The sequence below is a fragment of the Hydra viridissima genome, unplaced genomic scaffold (genome assembly GCF_058129835.1).
Source record: "Hydra viridissima isolate aposymbiotic clone 2 unplaced genomic scaffold, HvirCarnegie_v1 scaffold_1, whole genome shotgun sequence".
Lineage (NCBI taxonomy): Eukaryota > Metazoa > Cnidaria > Hydrozoa > Anthoathecata > Hydridae > Hydra > Hydra viridissima.
Genome location: NW_028324300.1, coordinates 3,944,061 through 3,957,656, shown reverse-complemented (window position 1 = coordinate 3,957,656; position 13,596 = coordinate 3,944,061). Strand labels below are relative to the sequence as shown.

At 31.3% G+C, this 13,596-nt stretch overlaps 1 protein-coding gene across 3 annotated transcripts in view; it reads left to right on the top strand.

Moving 5' to 3' along the window:
- The first annotated feature begins 954 nt into the window (after nt 1-954).
- The window catches only part of LOC149892940 (uncharacterized), a 77,191-nt gene continuing 64,549 nt past the window's right edge, over nt 955-13,596 (top strand). The window contains exons 1-17 of one of the 3 annotated variants that reach the window (XM_090083045.1): nt 955-1,083; nt 1,307-1,512; nt 1,625-1,681; nt 7,712-7,873; nt 7,997-8,179; nt 8,528-9,130; nt 9,352-9,531; nt 9,978-10,142; nt 10,316-10,489; nt 10,837-11,022; nt 11,135-11,308; nt 11,541-11,714; nt 11,818-12,003; nt 12,120-12,293; nt 12,573-12,746; nt 12,854-13,039; nt 13,156-13,329. In XM_090083045.1, the coding sequence (XP_089939171.1) occupies nt 1,633-1,681; nt 7,712-7,873; nt 7,997-8,179; nt 8,528-9,130; nt 9,352-9,531; nt 9,978-10,142; nt 10,316-10,489; nt 10,837-11,022; nt 11,135-11,308; nt 11,541-11,714; nt 11,818-12,003; nt 12,120-12,293; nt 12,573-12,746; nt 12,854-13,039; nt 13,156-13,329 (2,944 nt within the window). In that variant the 5' untranslated portion in view covers nt 955-1,083; nt 1,307-1,512; nt 1,625-1,632. Of the gene's footprint in view, nt 1,199-1,306; nt 1,513-1,624; nt 1,682-7,711; nt 7,874-7,996; nt 8,180-8,527; nt 9,131-9,351; nt 9,532-9,977; nt 10,143-10,315; nt 10,490-10,836; nt 11,023-11,134; nt 11,309-11,540; nt 11,715-11,817; nt 12,004-12,119; nt 12,294-12,572; nt 12,747-12,853; nt 13,040-13,155; nt 13,330-13,596 lie in introns of all 3 variants that reach the window. The other 2 variants (XM_090083037.1, XM_090083032.1) reach the window with 2 other exon arrangements.

Genomic DNA, 13,596 nt, shown 5'->3' with positions numbered 1-13,596 from the left:
AAAAAACTTCATTTTCCAAATTAACAAATGTGGCATGTAATGTCACAGCATGTGTCTAATCTTGGTTTGACCATACTAGCCACTTTTATTAACTTGGAAAAAAAAATTTTTTACTTTAACGTCTTTAAGCATGATGATTTTCAATGTATGTCTTCGACAAATAACATCTGTAAAGTTGAATTACAAGAAAGTACGTTATTCAAGCAGTTTAGCATAGTCTGATTACTTAACATTACGGAGTGAGCTTCTTTTAAAAAAATGGAACTAATAACTAATACCTTTTTTGCGACAATTCGAAAAAGGGTATTAGTATTACGTTTTACATTACAAAAGATGTCGGGAAAATATATTAACAAGTCCTTTTCGTTAGTCCTATTTCCATCTGGAGAAAAAATACAGATGTTAATAAATAAAATCAGTAAGACCTTAGATAATTCATCTGCAGTTTCCTAGACTGTTAAATTGCTCTGAGATTTGAAATAAATTTTTAAAAACTGTATAGTGTTGAAGTTGATAAGTTATCCTTTGTTAATGGCGTGCATTGAGGTTTTTATTTTATCAATTACACTTTAATCGTTTTGTATACTTTAAACTCTATTCAATAAATATTACAAAAAAAAAAAACAAAATAAAAACATGGTAATATGATCATTAAAGAATACACAAAACTTATTTAAGTTTAACTACTGCAAAATGTCAAAAATCTAATTAGAAAAACCTTTTGAATAATTTTAATGCTGAATCGAAACTTGAGCTCTATTAAAACCGCCATCATTTGATGGACGTTTATTACGGATAATAATTATTTGATAAAATCGTCTTTCAATACAATTGTATTTTATGAAAATGGTTTCAATAAAAAACTATTGTTTGTTATAAAACTGCTGGAAGAGAAAACACCATTTTTCAAATCCATATTGTTTTGACAAAAAATAATAAAATTCTAAACCTCCATAGCGAATAATCCCCATTCTCGCCATCGGAATTTTAATAGTTGTTTTATAAACCAGTTTGTTTCTTCTTTTTCAATCACTTATTTGGTGCCGGTCTCGAAGAGAGAAGCAAAAAAAGTTCTTAAAAAAGGTATCACTTTTTGAAAGTTTTTCAATTAAATAAACGAGGTTAGATTCTTAGCAGAACCAAATCCAAAAGTAAAACAAGTTTTGGATCCGATCTTGCTCTTCTGTCTCTTCTTCAGGTACTTTAAATTTTATGTTTGTTAAATGTCATATGTAAATTTGTGGTGCATTGTTTTCCGACCTCTTTCGTACAATTCCTAACCTAAACCTTATTAAACTTCTTTTAGCCCCTATAAATAAATTTTAAGATTCAAAACTCGAATTGTTCGCTGAAGAAATTGAGACACGCGATACGGGTAACTTAAACGTTTGCCCCTCTGTGTAGAGTAAGCTTAACATTGGCAAATACTGATGCAACTTCATGTTTTCAAAGTTTGAATGATGGTTATCTTCCTAATAAAGATAATCGCAAAGCTTTGATTTTACTTTAGTGGTAAGCAGAACTTCTTTAAAGTTTGAAATTTCTTAAACAAAATATATTAATACTACTATACAAGTTTTGAAGAAAAATAAATAACTGACTCTCTCTGAACTTTTTAACATAGCCAATATAATGCATTTGGTTGGATTGTTGTTAGTTTCTTTATTTCCTTTTTCGAAAGGTAAGCTTTTATAATTCGATTATAGCATAAAATCTGTTAGTGATATTTTTAAATCTGACGATATGTTAAAAGCAGGTTGAAGGCTGCTGCTCCAGCTGCAAACTATTTTTTTGAAAAGTATAAAGTTAAAAAGCTTTTGTCTATTTTTTATAAAGTTTCATGTTAAATTTTTCTAACTTGATCCTGATATGTCTGAGAAGAACTTCCATTAACTTTCACTAAAAGTATTTCAATTTGGAAATGCTATAAAAAAAGATGTGGCTTACAAAAATAAAAATTTTATTTTCAACATGCGTTGGTTTTTGAGCTTTTACGTTAAAATTAGCGATTTTAAAACTGTTGCGCATTCTTTTCAAAATTGGCTATTTACGGTTTTCTACCGATCAATTATAAACACACATTGTCCGAAAAAGCTATTACCCCGACTTGATGTTCCGGAGAAACCCTTCTGAGGGAGTGATATATACTTACCCCTGATATAATATGCAAAAACTGAAATAAAACTATTTTGTTTTAGAAAAAATATCAGTTTTAAAATTCTCATTTTACGAAACTTAATCTGTAAATGACAGCTACTTGTGTTTTGCATGTTTTACCGTAATTTGTATCATTTTTCAATTAATTTTGCTATGCGATCGAACACTGCATGAACTTTTGGAGTCACACTAATTCAACCCTTTCCAAGGCTATAAATGAGCTCTAAAATTCAGTAATTGTTTGGGCATAGTTCTCATCAAGAGATGTTCCAAAACAGGAAATAGCAACTTTTCCGAATTTTCTTTGTGTGTCAATGATGCCAAAAATTTGGAAAGCATAGTTCTGTTCAGTAAGCACATCAACGTTTTTCAGTAGTTTGTGGCAGTCATTTCCTGCAAAATGACCTTCAGAAAAAGACTGAATTTTGATGTGAATTGCAGTAGGCTATTATTCTACCTTTAACCACCTGTCTTTAAATGTAGAGAAGGATCATCATACCCAGAAGAATTTAGAGTTCCATAGATGGAAACAAGTCAAGCACAAGTTGACTATATATGAAATTGAGAAAAGGGGCTCATGGACAACACTTCTGAAATCTTTTTCTTTTTTCAAGTCTATTCCAGCAGCTTTGAAGGCTTCAAAGCAATTTCGAAGTGATCCTAGTGTACAAAGATTCCCACAATTTTCCAAGTTTCGCGAGTCAGTGTAATACCATGTGCATGTGTGAATACTTGCATGTGTCTGCACACCACAGAGAATGCCTGCCAGTTTCAAGACATATGACACAACTAATGGAACATTTTCAGGACAGATCAAGGTCAAAAGTTTCTTAACATTATCATAATTTTCTGTTAAATCTTGTTGATTACGAGAAAAAACTACAATCTAACCGGGCATGGAACCAAGTATGAGATTGTTTGATATGTTTGAAACGTATGATGGCACTTCGGATGCTGCTGTCTGGATTCAACGAACGAAAGTGATTGCAGAAATTCAGAACTTAAAGCTTGAACTAATTTTTCCGATTCTTCTCAGAGAAGCTGCTTATGCAGTGTACGATGCTTTAACCGCGGAAGTCAAAAAAAATGTAGTGGAAGTCGAGCGTGTGTTATTAGCGGCGTTTTCTATAGATGCCTACACTGCATATGAACTGTTTGCAAAACGAAAATTATGTGACGGAGAAAAAGTCGACGTGTTTTTGGCTGATTTAAGTGGTGATTTATGACGGTGGTGATTTATGACGGTTTGTGGAAGGATATTTTGGGAAAAGTATGGGGTATATATAAAGGAGAAAATTTGTAAAAAAGGACAGTTAGTTAAGAGAGAAAATTATTGCTATTTAGTGACTTGTTGATTGCGAGAAAAAACTACACATCTTCAGCAACTGCTACAAGAAGTTGTTGTTTCACACTGCTGTCTGCAGCAGTTTCGTAAGTCAAGGTCTTTTTTCTGGGTGAAAGTGGAGAGGGACTATTAGTATTGAGCCCTTGAATGCCAAGAGTGATTTTGAAAAAGCCACTACCACCATCCAACCTCAGCTTGACAAAATGTTCTGAGTATACTTGTCTCTGTGTCAAGATCGCATTTTGAATCACTTTAAGATTCTTGCAGTGTTCAACAATTTGTTGCTTTGTTTTTGTTTGATCCAGGGAAATATCAATTGCACTCTGAGAAAAATAATTGGTAGGCTGACTTTCAAGTTACATAAACTTTGCACTATAATTTTGTTTTTCCCTAGGACGGTGTCTTAAAGTACATCTATGGTTATAATCATTTTGATTTTGCTTTATTTAAATATTTTTTGAAATAAATAAAGGAAAATGACATCAATTATCAGTGTTACTTCCATTTAGTCACATTTTTTTAAACTGGATGGTTTTTGCATGAGATGGTTAGGATTGAGGTTGGAACTCAAATGTGGTTGAATTGTACAAAATATGTTTTCTAAGTGTTGAAATTATCATTTTAGATTTAAAAGCAAAAATATAATTCTTTAAATTAGCATACTTAATGGTGGCCAAGGTACAATCAGAAATGAACTAATTGTACCTATCGCCACTGATTTTAAAATCCAAATATTTGACGGAATTTTAAATTTTAAGTTATTTTATCGATATCAATATGAACTTATTGGTATGATGCAGTCACACCAAAAATCTGGCAGACGATTAAATATACGAAATTAAATGAATATAGTAAATTAAATAATAATAATGTACAGAAAAAGATGTCAAATCGAAAACAAACATAAAATAGTGACGTCTAGATGATCCGTGACCAACAAATGGTGGTCAACCTTTACTTTAATATCTACTATTCTAACTAAGATACACTTTTCATTACGAGTAAAGTTATTGTCTCCTGACATCTTTAGACGTTTAATTTTTTTTATATAAACCAACAGCTTTAATAACTTCTGCCACATAATATCGAAAGTGTTTCTTTCCACTTCCAATTTTCGTGAAACTATTTCACTTTACTTGTTTGCTTTTTCTAAAAAATATCAAGTGTATTTACTCCAAAATTGATTTCATCATAACTTTCACCATTTAAACTTGTGTAAGACGCGTAAAAATGAACTGTTTTGGTATTGGTTTTACTGGTCTTGAAGAGGTGTTTTTGAAATTTTCATTGTTAGATTTTAGATATAAAATAACTTTCATATAAAGTGTATCAATTAAAGTACATGATTTTCCCTGACACTTTTTTGTAATAGTTGTCTTTCCTAATTTGGCTTTTGAGTAGTTCGTATTATTTTAGGTGAACCAATTGAAGTTAATGGTAAATTGCCAGGAGTGGTTTTAACTAGATAAAATGTTGCTGATCAACCAATAACAGATATTGAAGATTACGTTTTTAAAGATAATATCATTAAAAACGTAAGCTTCAATATCTATTATTGGTTGATCATCAACATTTGCAGCTAATAAATAAATTTCAATAACAATAATTTCAATAAAGAGAAAGTACCCAGTACATTTAAAACTGTTAACCATATTATTTGGTACAAAAGCTTGAGAATAAGCTTCACCAATAAGGTAAAACATATCATAAATTGTAACTGGCTTGACGGTATTTCGTGGAGATATCATTCAAATATTCAGTGTATTTATTCCAAAATTGATTTCATCATAACTTTCACCATTTAAACTTGTGTAAAACTGTAGCGTAAAAATGATTTTGAATTGGTTTTATAAGTCTTGAAGAGGATTTTTTGACATTTTCATTGTTAGATTTTATATATAAAATAACTTTTATATAAGGTGCATCAGTTAAAGTACGTGATTTTCCCTCACACCTTTTTGTAATAGTTATCTTTCTTAATTTGGCTTTTGGGTAGGTCGTATTATTTTTGGTGAAAAAATTGATATTGATGGTAAATTGCCAGGAGTGGTATTAACTTTGATAATATCATTAAAAACGTAAGCTTCAATATCCATTATTGGTTAATCAGAAACATTAGCAGCTAAAAAATAAGTTTTAGTAAAGATATTTTGAATAAAGGAAAAATACCCAACACAATTAAAACTGTTAACTCAAGAATTGAAATGTTCACATGAGTTTCATAATTATCCATTATCAAAAAAACTGGGTTTTCGGCCAAAAGTCGTTCATGAGGAAGATCACCAGTTAAAATGTATTCCTTAAATTAAGCACATGGAAAGAGAAAAAATGGTGGTATGCTATTTCCAGTAGAACTAATGGCTGTAATCATCGTTGAATTATTACCACATTTTGCACTTGTCATACTTCCAAATTGTTTTTTGCCTTTTGAAACTGATTTTTAGTAGTATGTGAATTGTCGAAAATTCTGTTGCATCATAGTTACAATTATTTGATGGTTCAAAATGATAACATATTGAAATATTTTTGTAACTTTCATATATTTCTTATGGTTTCTTTATTGAGGGCAGAAAATCTACCATGACACATTGGCTGGTGTTTACATAGAGATAACTGTTATTATATTTTCTTGAGAAAAAACCAACTATGCTCTCTCACATTTTAAACAAAATATACTTACAAAAATGATTATATATTTCTCTGCTATTACTTCCTTATGGCTGTATAGAAGTTATGTAAAGTTATATAATCAACCTGATTATTATATTGCAACAGCAGCCAACTAACTTAATCATCAAAACTTATCATCAGGCCAATTACACATAAGTGCATGAAGTTTAAAAGTTTCATGAAACTGGCCTCTTCAAATTTGCAAAATATTAAAGCGCAATATGGACCAGTCAATGGTCTTACGCCGGTCAAAGGTACATGAGATGGGTTCTTTAACAATTATCATCTCAATCCACATTTAGGGTAACAAGTTATCATCTAAAGATTTCCAAAAAAAAAAGGATTTTGGTAAATGTTTATGTCACACATCAACCAAACAACTTTTTATGAAAGGTTTATTATTTAAGTCTGATATACACAAATATATACTTTTTAAAAGTCAAAAGTTATAATTTCTCGTGGATATACACAATTTATACCAAATGGCAATTCATGTTTTTTCAAAATGATAATTGTAGGCCAACGGGACGAAGTGACTAAAGGTACAAAGTTGTCAAAGGTTTCCCCATTTCAATAAATTAAAAAAACCACTTTGTAATTGAGTAGCTAAACCAACATTTGAAAAAATTGTTAAAGGAAAATTTACTAATAAAGTATCTCTAAGCCTGTATACCTAAAGCAACCTTGCTATCTCTGTATGAACTTTAAATTTTTAAAATGTCAAATGATCTATAATGATTGATTTCAAACCTTTCTGCTAGTTAATCTAGGGTGAGCTAAATTATCTACATTATTTAGGTAAATTTTTTGATAACATAAATACACTCAGTGATGAAGAGAAAACATGCAAATCCATGTTAATACTCATAGCAATTTTTTAACTCCTTAAAACAAATAGAAGTTGAATCAACAACGGCATTTGGTAATTAGTTGGTGAATATGATGAATGGGCTTTTGAAGACAGATTTCAATTCAGAAAAACCAACAATTAACATTGAGTATAACTACTATGTAAGCTGTTAGTTTGGCTGTATAGCAGTTTACAACCTGAAAACTCTAACACAACTTTAACATTAACCTAAAACTTAGACTTATCACAACTGAAACATTAATCTAAAAAACAGAAAGAATATCCTTTGGGGTTTTTTCTATAATTTTTGCAAACTTTATATTATATGTTTTCATTAGAAGTTATATTAACACATAATTTCTAATGAAAACATATAATATAAAAATATATATATATAATATAAAAATATACATACTATAATATAAAAACATTTAATTTCTAATGCAATATTCACATATTTATAAAGGATCTTAACAAAAAGCATTTCTTGATTTGTAATTACCAAAATCAAAAAATTGCAGTTTATTATACTGATTGAAAACTGCATTAAAAATGAATCCTTTAACTAAGGCCAAAATGTTAAGTTTTCAATATTGCTACTGTAAACATTAGCATGAGAATTATTAACATTCCCTCCACATAAGATGATATTATATAGAAATGCATTTTTGCAAAATTTTTATATTTAGCTCAAGTAATTAGCCAGTGGGCTCCATTTAGCGACTGCACTGCAACATGTAACTTTAACAATCCTATGCGCACACGCACTCGAACATGCACACCAGATAATTTTTGTCAGGGTGTTTCATTATTTGACACTTCTCCATGCAACATAGAGTTTTCATGTCCAGGTATGATTTCTACTGAACTAAAAATTAGTTAAAACTAAATGTAAAAGTGTTCTAAAAGTGTTTTAAAGTTACAAACTAACATGTGAATATGCATTTAAATACTTTTGGATTTGCACAAATCAGACTATCGACTTGGTGACTGGGGTACATGGAGTGCTTGCTCTTCATCATGTAGATCAACACAGTCAAATCCAGTACGTATACGAGTTCGTGATTACTGTTTGAGTAATTCTTCCTCTTTGTATCAATGCACTGCTGATTTTATGGTTAGTTATGAGCCTTGCAACACTGCTGCTTGCTCAACTGGTAATATTTTTTGTTAGTTAAACAGGTATATATGTCTAATATATGTGTTAGTATGTATGTGTTTACATGCATATATAAATGAATGTAATTGGATATTTATTATAAATGGATTACTTTGAGTCAGACTTGAGTGACGATGTTAGGTGTTCATTTAAATTGTTTTTTTTCCTTCAAAGTGTTACTCCTTTAAAATGTCTTGTATTAAAGTGTCCTTTTAATGTTTTCAGTTATTTTTCAAAAGTTTTCTGTTTTTAAAATCATGCATTATTACTCACATTTTTTGGTAAAATTTGATTTTTCATTTATAATTCTTTTCCAACATTATCTTATAGTAATGGTTTTATTTAGTAAGATCTTGCTCCAGTTTGAATATCACTTTTGTCATTGTTTTGGATTCTTCATCAAGTGTTGATGATTTATCTTGGTCTCAAGAAAGAGGGTTTCCCACCAGTTTTATTGCAAACTCAGATTTTGGTGCAAATTCAAATGTCCAAGTTGCTGTGGTAAACTTTGCATCCTATGCTGTTGTGTCTTCTCCTTGTGGTGCTCTAACTAATAAAATCGATTTTATAAATTTTATGACAACTTTACCTAAAATAAATGGTGGAACAGCTATAAATGATGGTCTATTAAAAGCAAGAGATGCATACAAGGGTTGTCAGCGATTAAATGTGCAACCAGTAATTCTATTTCTCACAGATGGTTATGAAAACGTTCAATTGGATTATGCAGTTAGAGTTCAAACTGAGAATCTAGTCAAAAGTGAAGCTCTGGTGTTTGTAGGTGCAATTGGACCTGATGTTAATGCTATTGACATATACAGAATGTCACATTATGTTGTTAATGGATTAGATGTATATTACACTAGATTTGCCAGTAACTTTTCTGAACTTGAATCTATTAAAGCTGAGGAATTTTACCATATAATAACTGGAGAACTGGGATGCGAAAGTAAGCAGCTTTAACAGAAATACATTTTTAAAAATAATATTAGTAAATTTTGAAGTTTCAATATTGTTTTTTAAATTGTTTTAAAAAAACAAATATAAATTTTTTATGATAAGGCATTTCACTTATGATTAAAATATAATAGATTTTTTAAATACAAAAGATGATGTCCAATAATGTTTCATAGTTTTTTTGCTAAATAGGAACTTTAATTGTTATTTAAGCCCAAGGACAATGGACAACTTGGGGGGCATGGGGGCTTTGCTCAGTAGTTTGTGGGGCAGTTGGTTATCAAAGGCGAGAGCGTTTTTGCATAAATTCCGATACACTTAATGGTCAAGAAGATTGTGAAGTAATTGGAAACCTTGCCAAGTATGATTATGCAATCTGCTCAGCCTCATGTCGTAAGCTTTTTTTATAAAAAAAATAATACACAATAGTTTAAAAATTGTATGCAAAACTTTTATGTAGTTAAAATAAAAAAAAGCTTTATCTGAGAATGCTTTGAAAAAAACTGTTAGATTTCTATTACATAAACTTAAGAATGACTTTTTTTGATTAGCATTGACAGAAGGAAAGAAAGTTGAAACTTTTAATTCAATTTAAAAAATCAATTACTTAAGGATTAAGTAAATTGAAGCTGTAAAACTTACAATCTCCATTGATTAAAAAAAACAGAGAAATAAAAATATGAAAGTAAAATTGGTGAATAGTGTTTTGAATTTACTTAACATAAATAAAGCATACCATTACTGTAATGTTACTTCATGCAATAATAATTAAAAGTTACTAAAATTTGTTAAAAAGAAGCTTAAAAGTTTAGAATAATCAATTTTTTTTATTTTAAAAGGAGTGTTCAGTGAATGGAGTAGTTGGGGCCAATGCTCTGCAAGTTGTCGACTAGCAACTGGTCCTCCTACTGCTACTCGTACTAGAACATGTGGATTAGGACTTGGTAGCTGTGTTGGTCTTTATTCAGAAACTGTAGAGTGCAATTCTAATGTTCCTTGCCCAGGTAAAGATTCATACTGAGCAAAAACATACCCTCTGCATTAAAACAAAAAAAACCCTTGCTTATCTGCAGATAAATATGTTTTTTTTTTTAATAACATGAAAATAAATAGCGGTGAATTTCCATTGTCAAAAAACTATTTTTTTTAAATTGTAAAATGTTGCACAATTTTTAAGGAACTCTGTCATTATGGAGTGTTTGGGGTGTATGCTCTGCTTCCTGTCAACTAACAACAACAATTCCTACTCAGTCAAGAAATCGTTTTTGTGTGGGAGCATCACTTGGAGGCAATTGTGACAATGCAGCGCTTTTAGACATTCAAAATTGCAATGTGTATGTTTACTGTTCTGGTATGTCGTTTTTGTTTGCTACTTTTTATTTATTCTCTTTGGTTTTAGTTTATAGTTATTAATTTTAGTTACATGAAAGCTATCTTCATCTTGAAGATTCACATTTCATGAACTTATGCTAAATTTGATGAGAATTTTTTAACTCAGTGACAGTAGGAAAAATAGGACTTATATACATTTTTATTACTATGACTATTCGTTTAAATGTCCTCGTCTTAATTATGAAAACACACAAAAGCAGATTTTCTAACAAGCATTAGAATTAGCACTCAGGAGTTAGGTTTTTGTCTTTTAAATTTATTATAAATAAAAACATTTCTTTGTATATCTACAAAGTTTTAAATTAGGATCATTGACAGCATGGAGTAGCTTTGGTGCATGTTCTGATGTTTGTAACACAGTTGGAGATGGACCTTACCAGATAAGAGAACGTTCTTGTGTTGAGTATTCTACATGGGATGCAACTTACTTTGGGTGTGATAACTCCATTAGAACTGATCAACAGCTGTGTAATCAAAATGTTGCGTGTCTAGGCAAGAGCTTTTTCTCTCAGTAATTTTTTTGTTTTGGTAATCATAGTTTCAACTGTATTTGAGTTTGGGTTAAGAAAAGTTTTAACTTTAAATGCTTTTCTATTTTCAACAGGTACATACAGTGCATGGGGTGCTTGGAGTAGTTGCTCATCAAGCTGTCAATTAAGTCCAACTGAATACCCATATCAAACTCATACAAGGACTTGCCTAGGAGATACATTAGGTGGTGGTTGCACAGGGGCTAGCTCGGAAACTCAAGTATGCAATGTAGGAGTATCTTGCCAAGGTAAAGCTTTTTTTTTTTTTTAATTTGTATTATTAATTTCAATTTTGTACTTCCTGTTTCAATAGTTATTTGTTTCTTAAATATATAGAAAAGTGAAATATACCACAAGATGACAGACATTTTTTAAAAATAATTTTCGACAATCTCATTTAAATAACACCAAAAGTAAATCTTATATTTTTAAACGCTATTCTTTGTTATTACTCTAATTCCTTTCTTGCTTGTGTTTCAGGTGTTCTTAGTAATTGGGGATCATGGGGAGCATGTTCAGCATCATGTCAGCTGGATTTTTACTCACCAACTCGTACCAGAACTCGCACTTGTACAGTAAGTACTTTTAGCGGCAATTGCAATGGTCAGATCTTATCAAGCAGTGAAAACTGCAATGTGGAAGTTCTTTGCCCAGGTTTGCTATGTCAAATAAATTTCCGTAATACGTTTTTCTTTAATGTTATTTCACGATGCATTTTTCTCCATATCTAAGGAAATGAAAGCATGATTTCTCATAGGAACATTAACAGCATGGAGTGCGTGGAGTGCATGTTCGGACGTTTGTAACACAGCTGGTGATGGACCATATCAGAGCAGAGAGCGATCTTGTGTTGGATATTCTACGTGGAACCCTAACTATTTAGGATGTGTTGGTTCTAGTAGGACTGATCAACAGCTATGCAATCAAAATGTTGGTTGTCTAGGCACGAGCTGATATGTTAAAATTGTACCCTTTTTTGTATATGTTAGTTAAGTAGGAAACAATGTTAACTAGTTGCTTTCAGCAGCTTCTCACTCTTAGAAGTCTTGTTCTCAACAGGTACCTATTCTGCATGGAGTGTATGGAGTGCATGCTCAGAGAGTTGTCAGTCTAATCCCAGTGCATCACCATTTCAAAGTCATACAAGGACTTGTCAAGGAGATACATTAAATGGTGGATGTGTTGGAGTAAGTGTTGAAACTCAAGGCTGCAATATGGGAGTGTCATGTCCAGGTACTTTATATTGTCATTTGAGCCAGGGTTTTTAAATAAGTTGGTAATCATTTACTGGGCGTAGTTTGAATGCTTACCTTTTTTGCATGAATGGAACTATCAAAAAGGATAACAAACTCCATAACTTTCCTTTGTTATTTGATGTTCTTTAGTTAGACAGAGTAACAACAAAAAAATGTTGTGGTATGTTTTTAAACAAATGTGGCAGAATATTATTCAATTATTGGTGTTTTTTGTTCCTACTTTGCTTTCCTGATTTGTCTGACCACCATATTTAAGGTATTCTCAGTGATTGGAGCTCATGGGGAGCGTGTTCAGCATCTTGTCAACTCGATGCTTATTTACCTAGGCTTACCAGAACTCGTACTTGTACAGGCTCTACTTTTGGTGGCAATTGCAATGGTGCGATCTTAATAAGCACAGTAAGCTGCAATGTAGAAGTTCTTTGTCCAGGTTTGCTCTATTAAAATACTTTCCAATTTTAGTTTTTGAGTATTACTTTTATAAGTTTTTTCTTTTTTTCATTTTATGTAATCAAATAAAAATATGGTTTCTCATAGGAACATTGACAGCTTGGAGTCCTTGGGGTGCATGTTCGGATGTTTGTAACACAGCTGGTGATGGACCATATCAGAGCAGAGAGCGATCTTGTGTTGGATATTCTACGTGGAACCCTAACTATTTAGGATGTGTTGGTTCTAGTAGGACTGATCAACAGCTATGCAATCAAAATGTTGGTTGTCTAGGCACGAGCTGATATGTTAAAATTGTACCCTTTTTTGTATATGTTAGTTAAGTAGGAAACAATGTTAACTAGTTGCTTTCAGCAGCTTCTCACTCTTAGAAGTCTTGTTCTCAACAGGTACCTATTCTGCATGGAGTGTATGGAGTGCATGCTCAGAGAGTTGTCAGTCTAATCCCAGTGCATCACCATTTCAAAGTCATACAAGGACTTGTCAAGGAGATACATTAAATGGTGGATGTGTTGGAGTAAGTGTTGAAACTCAAGGCTGCAATATGGGAGTGTCATGTCCAGGTACTTTATATTGTCATTTGAGCCAGGGTTTTTAAATAAGTTGGTAATCATTTACTGGGCGTAGTTTGAATGCTTACCTTTTTTGCATGAATGGAACTATCAAAAAGGATAACAAACTCCATAACTTTCCTTTGTTATTTGATGTTCTTTAGTTAGACAGAGTAACAACAAAAAAATGTTGTGGTATGTTTTTAAACAAATGTGGCAGAATATTATTCAATTATTGGTGTTTTTTGTTCCTACTTTGCTTTCCTGATTTGTCTGACC